General features: G+C 35.8%; 1 protein-coding gene across 5 annotated transcripts; it reads left to right on the top strand.

The window, feature by feature from the left end:
- Positions 1–20: 20 nt before the first annotated feature.
- LOC137028856 (immunoglobulin superfamily DCC subclass member 3) lies at positions 21–22795 on the top strand. Of its 5 annotated transcripts, none has more exons than XM_067398195.1 (15): positions 21–532; positions 8199–8279; positions 8371–8676; positions 8921–9065; positions 10613–10743; positions 10821–10958; positions 11049–11207; positions 14061–14226; positions 14475–14725; positions 16244–16408; positions 16485–16673; positions 17279–17395; positions 19832–19961; positions 20044–20152; positions 21588–22795. In XM_067398195.1, the coding sequence occupies exons 3-15, from the start codon at positions 8445–8447 to the stop codon at positions 21678–21680; spliced, it is 2025 nt and encodes a 674-aa protein (XP_067254296.1). In that variant the 5' UTR covers positions 21–532; positions 8199–8279; positions 8371–8444; the 3' UTR covers positions 21681–22795. The 5 variants fall into 5 exon arrangements, with proteins under 5 accessions (XP_067254296.1, XP_067254277.1, XP_067254267.1 ...); XM_067398176.1 differs by having other exon boundaries at positions 8185–8283; positions 19835–19961; XM_067398166.1 differs by having other exon boundaries at positions 8185–8283.
- The last annotated feature ends 77 nt before the right edge of the window (positions 22796–22872 follow it).

Here is a 22872-nt window from a genome sequence, read left to right as displayed (position 1 = left end):
TGTGTGTGTAATTAGCTTGAGACAGTTGATATTTTTATATGTATTTTTAAAATAATTTTATATAAGAAATTATAAAGAAATATACATATAATGTAAGGAAGTTTATGAAATTAGTTTGACATGTTTGCTATTTTAATACATTATTGTAAGAAAATTGTATACATTTTATAAGAAAATAGAAATATATAATATATATATAAAGTATTAAATGTCTTCTTAATTTCATAAATAATGTATTATTAAAAGAAAAGGTGGCAATCATTAACAAAAATTACCCATTTACAGTAGGAAACATGTGATCATCTGTAGCATCCCAGTACCTCTCTGTCAGGGGCGTGTTCTTGTCTCCCGCTGCTCTCTGATTGGCTGATGACTCGTGGCCCCGCCCCTGCTGGAGTCTGGAGCATCAGCACATGAGGAGAGACTCAGACGCGTTCAGTGACTCTGAGAGGAATATCGAGGAATATCGTGTGATCTGAGGATGAAATGATGAAGAGACTCTCAGTCCTGCTGCTCCTCTTCTCTCTCTCAGGTGAGGCTCTGAACAACTTGATTTCTGTCAGTGTTTCAGCAGATCATGATTCTTTGTGCAGTTCAGGAAAATATCTATAATATATCAGAACTAATAACTGATCATGTGAACACTGCTGCTCATAATGACTTTAATGAGTCATTAGTCTGACCTGTATACTGATGCTTGCATGTTATATTGATCATTAATTTATATATTTATATTAGTGCTGCAACTAACAGTTCTTTTGATAATGAATCTATTGATTAGTCTGTGTTTGCTTCAGATCTGTCATGAGTTTGAAGCTTCACTGAGATTTGAAAACTTCAACCAGATCATATATATATATTATATTAGTGCTTTATTGTGTTGCAGCACTGATTTCTTTGTAGTTTCAGTCATGTTTGAGTGCAGAATGAATCTCCAGTGACTGAACGATTCAGTTGATTCAGAGTCGCTACAGGAGCTTCAGCTCTGATTCTGATTCAGTTGAAGTTCATGTTCATGAGAGTGAGACAGACAGACCTGAGCCAGACACTGACCCTGACCTTTGACCTGACCTTTATTATCATATGACTGGGTCTTTAGGGTCGGGGTCAGACTGGGTGGGGGGTGATTGAGATCTCATTATAAGGGCCCATAATCCTGTGAGGCAGCTGCTGTACACACACACACACACACACACACACACACAGGCCGCACGGGGTTCACAAGGTTAATCCAAAAGATCTACACTGCTTGTGTCTGTGGTCAAACCCTCTTCTGTGTTTATGCATCACACACACACACACACACACACACACGTGAGCAGCGACTGCTTCATTTTCCTAATTAGCACCAGACTCTATTCAGCACTGTGGGAACCAGATCAGTGTCATGAATATGATAATTTGTCACACACACACACGCACACACACACACACACACACACACACGCACACACACGCACACACATAAACACACACACACACACACACACACACACACACACACGCACACATGTAATGTCTCTGTGAAATGTCCAGATTATAGAATATTGGACACAAACTCTCACAGCAGAATCTCTCTCACACACACACACGGCGCTGATGGTCGTATTAATGAGTGTTAATTGAGACGGACGAGAGGATCGAGCCGCTGTGAGTGTCTTTAGAGGCTCGATTCTCCCGCTGAGAGTCTGAGAGCGTGAAGAATCAGGACAGACGACTCTATCTGAATCATCTGCGGCTCTGAGACTGTGATTAAAACCTGTTCAAACTTCACATGATCCTTCAGAAATCATTCTAATGTGTGACTCTGGAGCACAAAACCAGTCATAGGTCACATGGGTGTCTTTGTAGCAATAGCCAATAATACATAGTATGTGTCAAAATTATCGATTTTTCTTTTATGCCAAAAATCATTAGGATATTAAGAAAAGATCATGTTCTGTGAAGATATTTTGTAAATTTCCTACCGTAAATATAATATTGTGAGTGGATATGCACTGCTGAGGACTTCATTTGGACTTTAAAGGCGATTTTCTCAATATTTTTTTGCACCCTCAGATTCCAGTTTTTCAGTATATTGTCCTCTCCTAACAAACCATAGTCATTGCTGCTCCGTTCTCATTTATCAATGTTGAAAACAGTATTTTTGTGGAAACTTCGATACATTTTATTTTTCAGGTTTCTTTGATGAATAGAAAGTTCAGCACTTTTTTGAAATAGAATATTTGTGACATTATAAATGTCTTTACTGTCACTTTTGATCAATTTAAGATATAGAATCAATATAGTGCATTAATATTGAACAAGTTAATATAATAACGGATCATCAAATCATATCAGAATGATTTCTGAAGGATCATGTGACACTGAAGACTGGAGTAATGATGCTGAAAATTCAGCTTTGATCACAGGAATAAATTACACTTTACTATATATTCACATAGAAAACAGCTGATTTACATTGTAAAAATATTTTGTGATTTTTACTGTATTTTTAATCAAATAAATTCAGTTTTGATCACAGGAATAAATTACACTTTACTATATATTCACATAGAAAACAGCTGATTTACATTGTAAAAATATTTTGTGATTTTTACTGTATTTTTAATCAAATAAATTCAGCTTTGATCACAGGAATAAATTACACTTTACTATATATTCACATAGAAAACAGATATTTTAAATTGTAAAAATATTTTGTGATTTTTACTGTATTGTTAATCAAATAAATTCAGCTTTGATCACATGAATAAATTATATTTTACTATATATTCACATAGAAAACAGCTGATTTACATTGTAATAATATTTCACAATTTTACTGTATTTATTTTTAATCAAATAAAAGCAGCTTTAGTGAATTAAAAAAAAAAACATTTAAATTAATTATAAACTTTTAATCATCAGGTGCATCATGGGATGCTTTAAACACTGCTGCGAGCAGAACATTTATTTGATTAACATTAAATTTAAAAAAAAATTAAATGTGATATTATACTTTTATAAGTTCTTTTGTCTCAGTCTTTTGTCAGTCGAACCTCTTTGAGCTCAAATATTTTCTTGAGATTTTAAATTAATATTTCAACAATTTATCTACATATTCATCAACATTTAACATTGCATCTTTTTCTAGTTAGTTTTTTTTTGTTATTTTGATAGTATTTACTATATAATTCTATAATTAGTTTCAGTAGATGAGAAGGTGTTTCAGCTCATGACAAACAGATTCAGTGACGCGTGTCCAGATTGAGTCATTAGCATATTCATATATCATCATATCATCATATTTGCATGTTACTTCAAAGTGCAGAATCCACAAATATACCATGGTACTTCTTCTTCTTGTCCATGGCCTAGTGAACAGTGTTATTGATTAAGAAGATCTGTGGCACTTTATTGAACGCTGGTCTGATAGATCAGTTTGTTTGATGCTGTAGATGTTTTCCTCGGGTCACACGGCCACACAGACGCAGCGCTTCACGCTCTGACCAGCAGATGCCTCGGAGTGGCGATTAATGGAGTATTTCACAGTCTTCATACGGCCGCTGAAGTTCACGGCCACTCCAGAAGACAATAAAGAGAGCAGGAGGAGGAGCGGCTGATTCTCATGACCTTTAGGTGCTGAGGTCACAGTCTGCCGCGGGGGCGGAGCCGCTCCTCATGAATGACACCCGCAGGGGAGGCGGGATTCTCCAGTGTTTACGCTGAAGATGCTCTGCTATTGTGGAAGAGAAACAGCTGCGGCTTTAGACACTACTGCTGAATCTCATTTAACCACAGCCACACTCCAGCATTCCTGTCTGATCACATGACGAGTCTCGATGGAAGGATTTTTGCATTGCATTGTGGGATAAAGAACTGTGTTTTATATTGTGTGTGTGTACTGTACACTGCAGGAATGATGCTACAGTTTTCTGAACACACACACATTCTACTTCACTAAAGGCCGTTCACACCAACAACAATAACTATAACCATAAAGCTTTAATGTTATAGCTATCATTATATATTTATTGTTAGATATCATTATAGATATCATTAGTTATCACTATATTTATCGTTAGTTATTATTATAGTTATCACTATAGTTATTGTTATTATCATTAGTCATCACTATATTTATCGTTAGTTATTATTATAGTTATCACTATAGTTATCGTTAGTCATCACTTAATTTATCGTTAGTTATCACTATAAATATTGTTAGTTATTACTATATTTATCATTAGTTATCATTATATTCATCACTATATTTATTGTTATTTATCACTATAGTTATCGTTAGTTATTATCATTAGTTATCACTATATTTATCGTTAGTTATTATTATAGTTATCACTATAGTTATCGTTAGTCATCACTTAATTTATCGTTAGTTATCACTATAAATATCTTTAGTTATTACTATATTTATCATTAGTCATCACTATATTTATCGTTAGTTATTATTATAGTTATCACTATAGTTATCGTTAGTCATCACTTAATTTATCGTTAGTTATCACTATAAATATTGTTAGTTATTACTATATTTATCATTAGTTATCATTATATTCATCACTATATTTATTGTTATTTATCACTATAGTTATCGTTAGTTATTATCATTAGTTATCACTATATTTATCGTTAGTTATTATTATAGTTATCACTATAGTTATTGTTATTATCATTAGTCATCACTATATTTATCGTTAGTTATTATTATAGTTATCACTATAGTTATCGTTAGTCATCACTTAATTTATCGTTAGTTATCACTATAAATATTGTTAGTTATTACTATATTTATCATTAGTTATCATTATATTCATCACTATATTTATTGTTATTTATCACTATAGTTATCGTTAGTTATTATCATTAGTTATCACTATATTTATCGTTAGTTATTATTATAGTTATCACTATAGTTATTGTTATTATCATTAGTCATCACTATATTTATCGTTAGTTATTATTATAGTTATCACTATAGTTATCGTTAGTCATCACTTAATTTATCGTTAGTTATCACTATAAATATTGTTAGTTATTACTATATTTATCATTAGTTATCATTATATTCATCACTATATTTATTGTTATTTATCACTATAGTTATCGTTAGTTATTATCATTAGTTATCACTATATTTATCGTTAGTTATTATTATAGTTATCACTATAGTTATCGTTAGTCATCACTTAATTTATCGTTAGTTATCACTATAAATATCTTTAGTTATTACTATATTTATCATTAGTCATCACTATATTTATCGTTAGTTATTATTATAGTTATCACTATAGTTATCGTTAGTCATCACTTAATTTATCGTTAGTTATCACTATAAATATTGTTAGTTATTACTATATTTATCATTAGTTATCATTATATTCATCACTATATTTATTGTTATTTATCACTATAGTTATCGTTAGTTATTATAATTAGTTATCACTATATTTATCGTTAGTTATTATTATAGTTATCACTATAGTTATTGTTATTATCATTAGTCATCACTATATTTATCGTTAGTTATTATTATAGTTATCACTATAGTTATCGTTAGTCATCACTTAATTTATCGTTAGTTATCACTATAAATATTGTTAGTTATTACTATATTTATCATTAGTTATCATTATATTCATCACTATATTTATTGTTATTTATCACTATATTTATCGTTAGTTATTATTATAGTTATCACTATATTTATCGTTAGTTATCACTATATTTATCGTTAGTTATTACTATATTTATCATTAGTTATCATTATATTCATCACTATATTTATTGTTATTTATCACTATATTTATCGTTAGTTATTATTATAGTTATCACTATATTTATCGTTAGTTATCACTATATTTATTGTTAGTTCTTATTTTAGTTATCACTATAATTATTGTTAGTCATAACTTAATTTATCGTTCGCTATCACTATAAATATCGTTAGTTATTACTATATTGATCATTAGTCATCACTATATTTATCGTTAGTTATTATTATAGTTATCACTATAGTTATCGTTAGTCATCCCTTAATTTATTGTTAGTTATCACTATAAATATCGTTAGTCATCACTATATTTATCATTAGTTATCACTATATTTATCATTAGTTATTATTATATTCATCACTATATTTATTGTTATTTATCACTATATTTATCGTTAGTTATTATTATAGTTATCACTATATTTATCATTAGTTATCACTATAAATATCGTTAGTTATTACTATATTTATCACTATATTTATTATTAGTTATTATTATAGTTATCACTATAGTTATTGTTAGTTATCACTAGATATCACTTGTTATCATTATATTCTTCACTATATTTATCGTAAGTTATTACTAGATATTGTTTCTTATCATTATAGTTATCACTATATTTCTCGTTAGTTATCACTAGATATCGTTAGTTATTGTTATAGTCATCACTATATTTATTGTTAGTTATCACTAGATATCGTTAGTTATCATTATTGCTATCACTATATTTATCGTTAGTTATCACTATATTTATCGTTAGTTATTATTATAGTCATCACTATATTTATCATTAGTTATCACTAGATATTGTTAGTTATTATAGTTATCACTATATTTATCGTTAGTTATCACTAGAAATCGTTTGTTATCATTATAGTTATCACTAGATATCGTTATCATTATAGTTATCACTATATTTATCGTTAGTTATAACTAGATATCGCTTGTTATCATTATAGTTATCACTAGATATTGTTAGTTATTATTATAGTTATCACTATATTTATTGTTAGTTATCACTATAGTTATCACTATATTTATCGTTAGTTATAACTAGATATCGTTTGTTATCATTATAGTTATTACTATATTTATTGTTATTTATCACTATATTTATCGTTAGTTATTATTATATTCATCATTATATTTATCGTTAGTTATCCCTAGATATCGCCTGTTATCATTATAGTTATCACTATATTTATCGCTTGTTATCATTATAGTTATCACTAGATATTGTTAGTTATTATTATAGTCATCACTATATTTATCGTTAGTTATCACTATAGTTATCACTATACTTATCGTTAGTTATAACTAGATATCGTTTGTTATCATTATAGTTATTACTATATTGTTATTTATCAATATATATCGTTAGTTATTATTATATTCATCATTATATTTATCGTTAGTTATCACTAGATATCGCCTGTTATCATTATAGTTATCACTATAGTTATCGTAGTTATTGTTAGTAATCACTTTAGTTTGTTATATTTATAGTTATTATAGTTATCATTACAGTTATGGTTGTTGTGGTGAATGGGCGTTAAACCACATGAATCCAGCAGGAAGCTGCTCTTTTGCTCCTGTTTGATTCTTTGGTGATGTTTGGTTTGATCGGAGTGATTCCTGTCAGAGAGAGTCTGAGGGACCATCTGAAGACACCTGATCTGACCTGAGGTCATGTGACGAGGTCAGACCGTCGACCCAGATGCCAGACGGAAGGCAGAGGTGCAGAAGTCTGGATTTCACGTGCGAGCGCGTTCAAGTTCAAGTGTGACTGGAGTGTTTTGTTGTGTGTGTTTGGCAGCTGCGAGGGGGGCGGCCGTGTTTGAGTGATGGTGTGGCATGGGAAAGTCACCCTCACGCCACTGTGAAAGAGAAGCGCAGCGCCACGGGGCGGAGGAGGGGCAGATGGCTCTTCAGACGGGGCAGAATGATGGGGCAGGGGCAGTTATGGAGGGTGTGTTTTTCAGGGGGTGGGGTGGAGCAGCATTGTGTGGCTGTTTTGGGCTGATGGAGGGGTTTTGTGTGTGTTTGTGTGAGTGCTTCTGAAAGAGCCATCAATCAGATGCCTGAAAGTCAAGTTTAAGTTCAGTGGAGATGAATCACTTTGATTTAAGACGCTCTAAATCCAACCAGAACCACCAACCTGCACTGACAACTGATACTGCTGTTTGTGCTTTTATTGGGTGTTTGAGTCTGTTTTTTATGCTCAAACCAAGAACAAATATCTGCCAATGGGTCAGAAGTGATTCAGTTGTTTTCCTTTGAATTAAGTTTATTTTTCTGACCCCATCTTTTGATCTGATTTATGAATGAACTCTTATTTCTTGTTTCTTATTAAACAAGATTTCTTATCTTGTGTTATTTTGCTTCTCCATTACATGAATATGAGTAACAGTTTTACTCCATCAGGATGTCATCATCCCCTATGATGCATCATCATCATCATCTTCATCATCTTCATCATCTTCATCATCTTCATCATCACAAATAGTTCGTAAGCCTCAGTTCCTCTCAGATTAATCAGGCGGATCAGTCTCTGTTTTATTCCTCATCATCATGTTCTCCTGCTCTTGTCCTGCAGGTTTGGGCGGAGCTTCAGAGTTGGCCTTCATCAAAGAACCCAGTGATGTCATTGCCGTGAGGGACCGCCCCCTCATGCTGGACTGTCAGGTGGAGGGGGAGGGGCCTATCACGATTACCTGGCGGCGGAACGGCGTTCCGGTAGCTCTCGGAGCGCGAGCAGCCGTGCTGGATAACGGGACCCTCCTGATCCGGAACTTCCAGAAGCGGCGCGACGGTGACGAGAGCGACGCGGGCGAGTACGACTGTGCGGCGCAGAACCGATACGGGCTCCTCATCAGCCGCAAGGCGCACGTCCAGCTGGCCTGTGAGTGACGCAAACACACTCCTCAAGAATCTGAGATCTCAATAGTTTCTGTGTATCGAGTGCTGAAATTCAGATATGCTAATGAGCGTTTGGTTTCTGACCAATCACAGCAGACTGGGCCATCTGACCAATCAGAGCAGAGCAGGCTCTCAGGTTTAGAGAGTCTGAATCTTTGATCGAGCCGTTTCAGAAACTGTGAGAAAAAAAACTATCATGTGACAAAATATTTTGTTTTCTCTCTCAGCGCTGCCCAAGTTCCACACGCACCCGGAATCCATGAGCGTGGACGAGGGCGGAGTCGCTCGATTTCACTGCGCGGTCAGCGGCGTCCCCGAGGCCAACATCACCTGGGAACGAAACAGAACGACTCTCAGCGCCGATGATATCAGGTCAGACACAAACACACGTACACTAATGAAGCCTGAAACAAACGCAGGAATGTATGAAGCATATTGAACAGGACTGCAGACTTAAAATGTGTTGGTGTTTACAAAGATGTAACGAAACTATAACGATAACTATATTAGCGTCCACACCAGCTGATAATGATATCGATAACTGTAACGATAATTATAACTATGATGATAACTATAACGATAACTATAATAACTATATTAGCGTCCACACCAGCTGATAATGATATCGATAACTATAACGATAATTATAACTATAATGATAACTATAACGATAACTATATTAGCGTCCACACCAGCTGATAATGATATCGATAACTATAATGATAATTATAACTATAATGATAACTATAACGATAACTATAATAACTATATTAGCGTCCACACCAGCTGATAATGATATCGATAACTATAACGATAATTATAACTATAATGATAACTATAAAGATAACTATAATAACTATATTAGCGTCCACACCAGCTGATAATGATATCGATAACTATAACGATAATTATAACTATAACGATAACTATAATAACTATATTAGCGTCCACACCAGCTGATAATGATATCGATAACTATAACGATAATTATAACTATGATGATAACTATAATGATAACTATAATAACTATATCAGCTGACTATAATAATAACAGTAAGTATAAGAAGACTATAAAGATAATGATAACAATAACTATAACGATAATTATATCTATAACGATAACTATAACGATAATTATATCTATAACGATAACTATAACGATAACTCTAAGTATAACAAGACTATAAAGATAATAATAATGATAACTATAACAATAATTATATCTATAACAATAACTATAAGCATAACAAGACTATAAAGATAATGATAACGATAACTATAACAATAATTATATCTATAACAATAACTATAAGCATAACAAGACTATAAAGATAATGATAACGATAACTGTAACAATAATTATAACTATAACGATAACTATACGTATAACAAGACTATAAAGATAATGATAACGATAACTATAACGATAATTGTATCTATAACGATAACTATAAGTATAACAAGACTATAAAGATAATGATAACGATAACTATAACAATAATTATATCTATAACAATAACTATAAGCATAACAAGACTATAAAGATAATGATAACAATAACTGTAACGATAATTATAACTATAACGATAACTATAACAAGACTATAACGATAATTATAACGATAACTATAATTATAACTATAACTATAATGATAATTATAACTATAATGATAACTATAATTATAACTATATTAGTGTCCACACCCGCTGACTATAACGATAAGTATAACGTGACTATAAAGATAATGATAACTATAACGATAACTATAAAAATAACAATAACGATAATTATTATTATATGGATTCTGATTGGCTGTCAATGTTTTTATCGTTCGTCAGCTGGATAAACGTTATGGTTGTGTTTACTGTTGTCGGCGTGAGCGTGTGTTTACTCGGTTCTGGTGTCGTGTGTGTGTTCAGGTACACTCTCCTGCCCAACGGTATCCTGCACATCACAGGAGTGCGCCGGACCGACAGCGGCGGGTACCGCTGCGTCGCTAAAAACATCGCCAACACTCGCTACAGTCACGAGGCCCAGCTGTCAGTCACAGGTACAGACGACGCCCATCCTTCCGTCTGATGACCCGATCTGAACCTCTGAGTATCTGTCTCACTCTCTCCCTCTCAGTTGCAGCGAATCGTCTCTATAAGGAGCCAGTGATTCTGTCCGGGCCTCAGAATCTCACTCTCAATGTTCACCAGACGGCCATCTTGGAGTGCATCGCCACTGGGAACCCGCGGCCCATTGTGTCCTGGAGCAGGCTGGGTAAAAACTATATCAGATCAGCACTTCTGCAGCAGGGTGAAAGCTTTAAGATGACTTAAAATGGCGGATGTGTGTGTTTGTGTGGGTCAGACGGCCGCTCTATCGGTGTGGAGGGCATTCAGGTGCTGGGCAGCGGGAACCTCATCATCTCAGACGTGTCTCTGCAGCACTCGGGTGTCTACGTCTGCTCCGCTAACCGACCCGGAACCAGAATGAGGAGAACTGCGCTGGGACGACTGGTGGTGCAAGGTACAACACACACACACACACACACACACACACGTAACTAGACATTTGGATAACTGGACTAACCAGCGGACCAATCGCATCGCAGCATCTCAAATCTTTGTTTGGTGGTTGTGAAAGTCAAAGTCTGTCATCAGAAAAAAACTTACATTTTGTTACTGATATTTTGTGCCAGTTTCCCAGGAAGTGATGATTTTGTTCTCTTAAACACATGAATTATGCTTTATTCTCAAATGTTTTATGCCATATTCTCAACTTTAGATGGAAACATCACTAGTGATGGACTTCCTGTTATGCAGATATTGAACAATTCCGAACCAAAGATTCGCTTCATTTCTGACACAGACTGAGCACTGAGACAATAACAAAGACTGTGACCTCTGACCCCACCACCCCCATGACCTCTGACACATCTCAGAAATGTGCTGTGGCTCATTCATATATTAAACCATTTATTGATTGACTTCAGCTCCAGATCAGATCAGCAGAACACGCTGGAAGAGTGTATTTGCACAGAAACTCATCTGAGAGAACGAGAGTCATAGATGAGGACTGAACTCAGATCAGCTGCAGTGATGAGCTCACCTCTGGCCTCATTAGCATATGGGCGGAGCATGTAGATGATGCGTGTCGTCTGGTCTTGAGCAGCATCTGCGATACAGACACACACACACACACACACACTACAACCAGACGGACAGATGCGTGTTTGTGTGTTTTCTCAAAAACATGTGACTATGGAAAACTGCGACTTTTTTTATCTCACAGTTATGACTTTTTTTTTTAGAATTGTGAGATAAAAAGTCAAAATGATGTTTTTTTCTGTGGCAGAAACGAGCTTCCAAATGTGACACATTTCATACTTAATAACATAATAGAGGATAAAAGACAGGAAATGCACACACACCCTACAGGAAGCCACAAACACACACTCAAGATCACACGTGTGTCACAAACACAAACACACACTGGAGAGGATTTTATGGTATTGTTTTATTTGAGTAGATGGACAGATGGATAATAGAAGAAAGCGAAGCGGAGGGGGAGGAATTAATGTGTCTGAGTGACGGATCACCTCTCACCTCTGACCCCTGACCTCATTCCAGCAGGCCTCCAGGAAATGATGCGTACGGGTGGGGGTTTGTGGTCTAGATTGATGCTGGACGGGGGATTTTAGGACAGAAAACACAGTTGTATAAATTCACTGTTTATAGAAACGTCTGGTAAATATGACGATCCCCTTCGAAACATAAAAATCTGTGTTAAGAAAAATATTATATAGCTGTAAAACATGTAGTTTATAGAAAAATACTTAGAAAATGAACAAATGACATGATTTCTGATCAGTATTTAGAAAGCAGAAAGAAATATTACAGTTTTTCTCAGTCGCTTTGGTGCATTTCTCACATCACTATTTACATTTGCACAACAGTTAATGCAGTTCTCAAAACAATCAGTACAAACTGCAAAACCTAGTTGATAACCTGCAAAAGCGTGTCAATGGATAGGTCATTCCTCAAAAGCAAGTATTCGTGTCAATGAAAGTGTCAGTGTCATCAAGATAAAGTCCTGACACCATCTGATCTGCCTATTGGCCTCTTCTTCCTCTTCCTCCCCGCACCCTCACCCCTCTTTCACGAGGCTGACCTTCCATTTCTGTGTCACAGTATTGTAGAAATGGTCCTGCTTGGTTCATATATGCTTGTAAAGTGGGAGTTTATGGGATTCAGCTCTGACAGTGATTGTAGAGAAGTGGCTTATCATTGGTTGCAACTAATGCTTCACACACCCCTTCTTATCAGTGAAAGTTGAGATTCACTTGAGAGAAATTGATCAATTTAGGAGACATTTTCAGGAAAAAAAAAAGATTTTAAAAAATGTGTAAAATTTGCTTGACAGATTTTGACAACTAGTTCAACATTTTTGTATGTAATGACTCAAGCAATGAAATGAGGACTATTAGTTTTATATGGAATGACTATTCAGCATTCACAAGTATAGTTAATTTTGACTGACATGACATAAGCAAATGATAATGTTATAAAACAGCAGAGAGTCGTATGAAAGCAATTGATGCATGTCCAAAAGCATTTGCAATTTGTTCGAAGGAATGAGAAACTATGATGTGCACAAATGACTAAATGTTGTGGAGGTTGAACTAACTGTTGTGCAAATGTAAATAGTGATGTGAGAAATGCACCAAAGAGACTGAAAAAAACTGTAAAATTGTTAAATTTTGAGAATAAAGTTATTTGGTTTCAAGAAAAAACTCTTTAAATTCTGAGAAAAAACAATATTTAGAATAAAAAATATTAAATTTTGAGAATAAAGTTATTTTGTTTTGAGACAAAACTAATTTTTTTTTAGAATAAAGTTGTTTTGTTTTGAGACAAAACTCTTTAAATTCTGTTTAGAATAAAAAATATTAAATTTCGAGAATAAAGTCATTTCGAGACAAAACTCATTCAATTTTGAGAAAAAAGTCAAAATAAAATGTTGAGAATAAACTCGTTAAATTTTAAAAAAAGTCGAAATACAATGACTTTATTCTCAAAATTCAATAAGTTTATTCTTGACATTTTATTTTGACTTTTTCTTGAAATGTAATGATTTTATTCTCAATGTATTTCGACTTTTTTTCTAGACATTTAATGAGTTTAATCTCGAGATGGTTTTATTTTTAATTACTAGGCCCCGATCCTCTTCTGTAATCGATCTATCTATCCATCCGTCCATCATTATTGTTTCACACATTAATGTACGAATGAACTTTGACAGACACAAAAACACATTCTGCTGCTGGAAGCATGATCAGTTAATGAGCTCTCTGTGATTGGCTGTCTCTGTGGCGTTCAGCTCCGCCTGAGTTCCTGCAGTGGCCGCAGTCTCTGTCGAAGCCGGCGGGCAGCAGTGCCGTCTTCACCTGTCAGGCTCAAGGCGTTCCCGATCCGCACCTGATCTGGCTGAAGAACGGCAAGATCCTCACGCCGGGAGACAACGTCAAACTCAGCAACAACAACAGGTGAGCCTGAAATAACACTCAGGAAAAGGGCGTGTTTTTGAAATGGAACATTTTATTGAACCTTTAGACAGAACATAAAAAGTGTTCATGTGTTTTGTTTGGCTTTTATCCCTGATATAGTCTGATATAGTGAGAATATTCAGAGGCTCAAACAGCAAAAATGTGCTGCAGATGCTGATGTTTGTATGAAATTCTGCAGCTTGTGATGTAAATCAGTGAGATCTTTGAGCGTGTGTGTCGATCTGCAGTACTCTGGCTGTGACGCGCATCACGGCCGAAGACGAGGCCATTTATCAGTGCATCGCCGAGAACAGCGCCGGAACCAACCAGGCCAGCGCTCGCCTCGCCGTCTCTCAGTCCGTCGAGCTCCCAGAAGCCCCTCAGGACCTGACGGCCACGCCGCTCTCCACCAGCTCCCTACGGATCCGCTGGAAGCAGCCGGAGCCGCACGTCACCGACGGCATCATCGGATACGTGCTGCACATCCGCAAACTGGGCGGTGAGACGACTGACCGAGAGCTGACCGAGAACTGAAAAAACATTTTGAGAAAAAAGTCCAAATAAAATTTTGAGAATTAACTCGTTAAATTTTGAGAATAAACTTGTTTTGTTTTGAGAAAAAATTTTAAACTTTGAGAAAAAAAAAGTCAAAATAAAATGTTCAGAATAAAGTCTAAATTTTGAGAAAAAAATCGAAATACAATGTCAAAAATAAAATTATTACAATTTGAGAATAAAGTTGTGTTTCAGGACAAAATGCATTAAATATTTCAGAAAAAACGGTCAAAACTAAATTTTGTGAATAAAATGTTACATTTTTAGAATGTTTAGAATAAAGCCATGTTTTGGGACAAAACTACGGAAGAGAATTTAGGGCCAAGCAAAAAAAATAAAACCATCTCGAGATTAAAGTTGTTAAATTTCGGGAAAAAACTTGTTAAATTTCAGGAAAAAGGTTGAGATAAAATGTTGAGAATAAACACATTTAATTATGAGAAAAAAGTCGTTAAATTACATAATTTAATGACTTTTTTCTCGAAATTTAACAACTTTTTTCTCATAATTTAACGAATTTGTTCTCATAATTTAACGACGTTTTTCTCGAAAAAAATAAAATGTTGAGAAAAAGTCATTTTGTTTCAAGAAAAACATTGTTACATTTTGAGAAAAAAGTCCAAATAAAATTTTGAGAATAAACTCGTTAAATTTTGAGAATAAACTTGTTTGGTTTTGAGAAACAATTTTAAACTTTGAAAAAAAAAAAAGTCAAAATAAAATGTTCAGAATAAAGTCTAAATTTTGAGAATAAAGTCGTGTTTCGGGACAAAACTCGATAAATTTTGAGAAAAAAGTTTAAATAAATTGTTGAGAATAAACTCTTTAAATTTTGAGAATAAAGTTGTTTTGTTTCAAGAAAAAAATTGTAAAATTTTGAGAAAAATGCCAAAATAAAATTTTACAATAAACTCGTTAAATTTTGAGAATAAACTCATTTTGTTTTGAGAATAAAGTTGTGTTTCAAGACAAAATGCATTAAATATTTCAGAAAAAACAGTCAAAACATAAATTTTGTGAATTAACTTGTTTTATTTTAAGAAAAAATGTTACATTTTGAGAAAAAAGGTGAAATAAAATGTTTAGAATAGAGCCGTCTCAATAAATTTTGAGAATAAAATCAAAATACAATGTCGAAAATAAAATGTTACATTTTGAGAAAAAAGTCGTGTTTCAAGACAAAACTCAATAAATTTTGAGAAAAAAGTCAAAATAAAATTTTGTGGATAAACTCAATTTGATTTGAGAAAAAATTTAAAATTTTGAGGGAAAAAAAGTCAAAATAAAATGTTTAGGATAAAGTCTAAATTTTAAGACTAAAGTCATGTTTTGGGACAAAACTCAATACATTTTGAGAAAAAAAGTAAAATGTTGAGAATAAACTCATTAAATGTTGAGATCACAGCCGCTTTGAGCGTTTGTCTCAGGCTGAGGATGGATGTGACGAGTGTTTGTGTTTCAGAGCCGGACAGCAGCGAGCTCCAGGAGGCCGTGAGCAAAGACACGTTCCAGCACGACTTCACTAACCTGGAGTCCTCCACCACCTTCTCCATCTACGTCAAAGCGTATTCCCCGCTGGGAGCCAGCCAGCAGTCCAGGAGCGTCGTCGCCACCACACTCGGAGCCGGTGATCAAACGCTCATCATATTTGATACGTCTTTTGTTCAATCACATGCACTGACTCTGTGACTTCTGTCTCTCAGCTCCCACAATGCCCAGTTTCTTCACGAAGGTCCTGAACAGCACAGCGATGCAGGTGTTCTGGGATCTTCCCGCTAAAGCAGGGCGTGTGGAGGGATATAAACTGTCTCATCGGATGCTGCCGCAACAAGAGTTCAGACATGAAGAGCGCTTTCCTGCCCACATCAACACACACACCATCTCTAACCTGGGTCAGTACACACACACACACACACACACACACACACACACACACACACACACACACACACACACACACACACACACACACACACACACACACACACACACACACACACACACACACACACACACACACACACACACACACACACACACACACACACACACACACACACACACACACACAGACACACACACACACACACACACACACACACACACACACACACACACACACACACACACACACACACACACACACACACACAGACACACACACACACACACACACACACACACACACACACACACACACAGACACACACACACACACACACACACACACACACACACACACACACACACACACACACACACACACACACACACACACACACACACACACACACACACACACACACACACACACACACACACACACACACACACACACACACACACACACACACACACACACACACACACACACACACACACACACACACACACACACACACACACACACACACACACACACACACACACACACACACACACACACACACACAGACACGTCTAATCATCAGTGTGTGTGTGTGTGTGTGTGTTGCAGAAGCCGCAGCAGTGTATGAGATCCAGCTCATTGCCTTTAATGGTAACGGCGACAGCATTGGCAACAAGCGACTCGTCTCATTGGCCGAGACTGAAAAGAGCGGGAAAGATGCAGCAGGTGATGCTTCATATTCAGGGTTTGAAATTAATACGACAAATGTGGGTGAAAATCATTTAAATGTTTCCACAAATAATTATTAAAGGGTTAGTTCACCCAAAAATGAATATAATGTCATTAATTACTCTCCCTCATGTCGTTCTACACCCGCAAGACCTTCGTTCATCTTCAGAACACAAATTAAGATATTTTTGATGATATCTGTTGGCTCTGCATAGCCAGCAATGACATTTCCTCTCTCAAGATCCATTAATGTACTAAAAACATATTTAAATCAGTTCATGTGAGTACAGTGGTTTAGTATTAATATTATTAAGCTGAATTTTCATTTTTGGGTGAACTAACCCTTTAACTGAAATTGCTGATATTTGCATATTAAATATTTCACATGTGAGCAGTGACTTTATTTCTGATAAATTTCCAGTAGGGGTTCAATCTTCAGCTGGCTGGCGGTAGCAGCCACTGACAGGTCACGTGACCTGGTGGCAGCTGCCAGTCTGATTATGGGAGGTCTGTCAGAGGTTCTGGTGGCTGGCAGAGTATAACACGTTCCCTATATCTCTGTCGCTGCATGGAAATACATAATTGTATTATTATTAATATCACATTATGACTCTATTCTTCTGTATAATTCATGTTTTAGATGGGTTTATCTCAATTAAAGCAGTGAAATGACCGTGATCTCAACTGGTGGAAAATGACGCTCAGCCCAGCCACTGCTGAGACGCGAGTATAACGCGCTCTCTAATCACTCTCGCTGCATGGAAATACAATACAAATGACCGTGATCTCAACTGGTTGCTATATGCTTCTGGACGCTCAACCATCCAGCCACTGTTGCCTGTCATTCCAAAGAAATCATTCTAATTTGTATGCATACTGCTAATAGTTGTGACGATTTTATGTTTTGTAATAACACGAGTTATGCAATAATATATAGCATAAAAATGGCAATTAAAACGTGAATTATTCTAATAATACGACCCTTTCTCAACATTAATCCTAAATCTGGATACAATCATTTTAGCGGCTGTGGGGAAGTTTAGGTCTCATTTCTTGATTTCATTTTAAAAAGGTGTGTTTGATGTAAACATTTAGATACATTGACTTTGTTCATTTCTTTTAAGGTCACGGGCAGCATAAGCAACATGACCACCTGTAAATCTGCTCATATTCTGAGAAAACATGTTTCACAAATATGTTTCACATATTTACAATATTTGGAGGGGATTTGCATGTTTAAAAAGTTGTTGTTGAGTGTTAGCTTGTAAGTAAGTGTAAGATAAAAATTTTGTGGAATGCAGCAACTTTGATTTACCTAATTATTCATGCCTCTTTTTTTAATGTTAAAAATAATAAAATACATGTTTACATTTTTTAATGCTAATGTAAACAACAGGCGTTTGGGTAACATTTATTTGTCCATTTCTCATTAATTATATATATATATATATATATATATATATATATGGGAGGATGTACAGTTTGTACAGTATAAATAAAAATCACGAGTCCCAGTGCATGTGTGTATAAATATGAATAATCAAGTTGCTTCAGTACAGTACATTTTTGCCTTACACATACTTCATATGTAGGCTATGTACTGTCAATCAGAGGACAGAAAGCATTAAGTAGATTGTATATATATTTGAGGTAAACCCATCTGAAACGCCAACCATACAACAGAATATAGTCATAAGATTAGCTGTATTAATAATAATAAAATTATGTATTTCCATGCAGCGAGAGTGATTAGAGAGCGCGTTATACTCGCGTCTCAGCAGTGGCTGGCTGGGCTGAGCGTCATTTTCCACCAGTTGAGATCACGGTCATTTTACTGCTTTAATTGAGATAAACCCATCTAAAACATGAATTATACAGAAGAATAGAGTCATAATGTGATATTAATAATAATACAATTATGTATTTCCATGCAACGATAGAAATAAGGAACGCGTTACACTCTGCCAGCCACCGCTGACAGACCTGCCAGAATCAGACTGGCAGCTGCCACCAGGTCATGTGACCTGTCAGTGGCTGCTGCCGCCAGCCAGCTGAAGATTGAACCCCTACTCTAAATTTCTTTTGTCTAGTAGAAGTTCTGAACTGAAAATCTTAAAAATTGACTGAAAGCAATGCAGTGTGACGTCACACACACTAGATGGAGCCAGAGCGTCAGCGATCACATGACCACAGTGATGTCACACTGCTCACACTGGCTCTGCATCTAGAAGATCAAATATTGTTGAATTTTAGACTAAATAAAAAAATAAAGACATTTTTACACTTAATTGGTTTTAAAATGTGAGACAGAGATGATGACTGAACGACACTGAAGGTGTGTGTGTGTGTGTGTGTGTGTGTGTGTGTGTGTGTGTGTGTGTGTGTGTGTGTGTGTGTGTGTGTGTGTGTGTGTGTGTGTGTGTGTGCTCTCAGCAGGACAGACTCTGTGTAACTGCCGTCAGGATGGCGAGGGCTCCATGACGGGATTGGTGGTCGGGATCCACATCAGCATGGCCTGCATTATATTCTGCGCTCTCTTCCTGATGTTCGGCTACCGTCACAGGTGCGTCTGGAGTTCATCCCGTCACACTCACAGCCGGGATTTACTGCCACAGCGCTCTGACTGTGTGTGTGTGTGTGTGTAGTTTCTTCTGTCATAAAGGTTCTCCGGGTAACTGGAGTCTGTCAGGAGGACAAACCGCAGATAAAGACGTCACCATCCGCACGGCTGACGCCATCGAGCTCACGTCACGGGTAAACCTGAGCTAAAACACGCGATTACAGCATCCGTGAATAAAACACACACTCATATGTCATTAAATCTCGTGTTTAAAGGATTATTTCACTTCTGAATTAAAATACTCTCCTCCATGTCATCCAAGATGTTCATGTCTTTCTTTCTTCAGTGGAAAAGAAATGAAGGTTTTTGAGGAAAACATTGCAGGATGTTTCTCCATATAGTGGACTTCACTGGGGTTCAACGGGTTGAAGGTCCAAATGTCAGTTTCAGTGCAGCTTCAAAGAGCTCTACATGATCCCAGACGAGGAATAAGAGTCTGATCTAGAGAAACCATCGGACATTTACTAAAAAAAAATAAACATTATATACTTTTTAACCACAAATGCTCGTCTTGCACTGCTCTGTGATGCTCCACGCATGACATAATCATGTTGGAAAGGAAGGAGGAAGCACAGATCCAGTTAAAAACATAAAAGTTTTACATTATAATTGACATACTGTAAAACTAAATTCTCATAATTATGAATTATTATGTCATAATGATTTTTTATGTCGTAGTTTAGACTTTTTGTTATAATTATGAGATTAAAAAAGTCATAATTGTGAGATAGAGGTTTTTATCTCGTAAAAAGTCTAAATATTACATACTAACTCATACTTATGATTAAAAAGATGAAATTGACATAAAAACTTACTTTTTCTCATAATTTCGAATTTACTTTAAAATTGACATACTGTCAAAGTTTTATCTTATGAATTAGTGTCATAATGACTTTTTATGTCATAATTTCAACTTTGTTGTAATTATGAGATAAAAGACAATTGTGAGATAGGTTTTATGTCATTGTTTTCACTTTTTTTCTCATAATTTTGACTTTTTATCTCATAATTATGAATTGGTATGTCATAATTTTGACTTTATGCCTTAGGTTTGACTTTTTGTTATAATTATGATAAAAAGTCATAATTAACGATCCAGTGTGAACGTGTCAAAACGGCCTTTGCAAAGAAAGGTAAAACAACGATGTCGGACGATTTTGAGGAGGAAATGAGATGGAGTTTTCCACAGTACTTCCTCCTACGTCATGCGTGACCTTTCCAACATGATTACGTCATGCGTGGAGCATCACAGAGCAGTGCAAGACGAGCATTTGTGGTTAAAAAGTATATAATGTTTATTTTTTTAGTAAATGTCTGATGGTTTCTGTAGATCAGACTCTTATTCCTCGTCTGGGATCATGTAGAGCTCTTTGAAGCTGCACTGAAACTGACATTTGGACCTTCAACCCGTTCAACCCCAGTGAAGTCCACTATATGGAGAAAAATCCTGGAATGATTTCCTCAAAAACCTTCATTTCTTTAACTGAAGAAAGAAAGACATGAACATCTTGTCAGGAAATATTAACTCTGAACTGAACTAATCCTTCAAATGAACTCTGCTCTCCTCAGGCTGGTGCAGCAGAGCGTCAGGCGGCGGTTCCTCAGTGTCAGGTGATGATTGAAGCACGACCTCTCGGCCCGGCGGACACCGGCACCGGATGAAGCCCCCCCCCCCCCACCCCCACCCCTTCAGCTGCACAGCGTCCGTGTCTCTCTCACCAAAGCCTTACTCACATGACCTCAGTCACACACTTCAGTGCCTCTGATGACGAGCGACACACGGATCTGTTCCAAACCCTAGTGTGCTACACAGGCAGCATCCTGACCATCATGCAACATCATAAGAGACTGATTAGGAGTTTGACATCCAGCATGTTGATGCATAAATACACACACATATAAAAGTGTCTGCCAATGCATGAATGTGAAGGACACGTGATGCTGCTTCAGAATGAGGTAAACGAGGTGTCTTAGAAGATAGCTGAATTACAGCTAACGACGTGTTCAGTGTGTGTGTGTGTGTGTGTGTGTGGGTTTGGAACAGAGCTGCTGTCGACTGAAACCACATCAGAGTTTCCAAACAAACCTCAAACGTAACGTCACTAACTAGAACAACAAACTGAACTTGATCCTGTTAAACCAAAAATGTGTGTTGTGTGACTGAACAGATTAATAGTTAGATGATCAGTGATTGGTCATTAATAATTCACCGCATTAGCCTGTGTGCAGCTGAAGACTCCGCCCCCTTCCCTAAACCCCTCCCACTCCGTCCAAAGAGCCGTGCCTCAGTCTGACCGTCCGCCTGCTGCTGCTGGGAAACGTTCTACCTCAACCACACGCGTCTTCAAACGGGTCCTCCTCTGACCTCTGCCGAAACTACGAGACTCTTTCTCGCCTGAAGAAGCTTCTGTGAAAGTTGAGGGACGTCCAAAGATCTTCTGCTTCTCTTTCCTTTCTTCACACTGATGTTTCCTTTCAGTCATGTGGGTTTGATTACTGAAGCCCGTTTCCGCCACAAAAGAAAAAATCATGCTTTGGTAAATCGTAATTATGACTTAAAAAGTCTAAATATATTACATACTAACTCGTAATTATGAGATTAAAAAGATGAAATTGACATAAAAAGTTACCTTTTCCTCATAATTTTGAGTTTACATTATAATTGACATACTGTAAAACAAAATTCTCATAATTATGCATTAGTATGTCATAATGACTTTTTATGTCATAGTTTAGACTTTTTGTTATAATTATGAGATTAAAAAAGTCATAATTGTGAGATAGAGGTTTTTATTGAATAATTAGTCTAAATATCTCATACTAACTCATACTTATGAATTAAAAAGATGAAATT

This window comes from Chanodichthys erythropterus, chromosome 2 (genome assembly GCF_024489055.1).
Source record: "Chanodichthys erythropterus isolate Z2021 chromosome 2, ASM2448905v1, whole genome shotgun sequence".
NCBI classification, from domain to species: domain Eukaryota; kingdom Metazoa; phylum Chordata; class Actinopteri; order Cypriniformes; family Xenocyprididae; genus Chanodichthys; species Chanodichthys erythropterus.
Note: the sequence above shows the minus strand (reverse complement) of the source record. Positions and strands in the feature narration are given on the sequence as shown.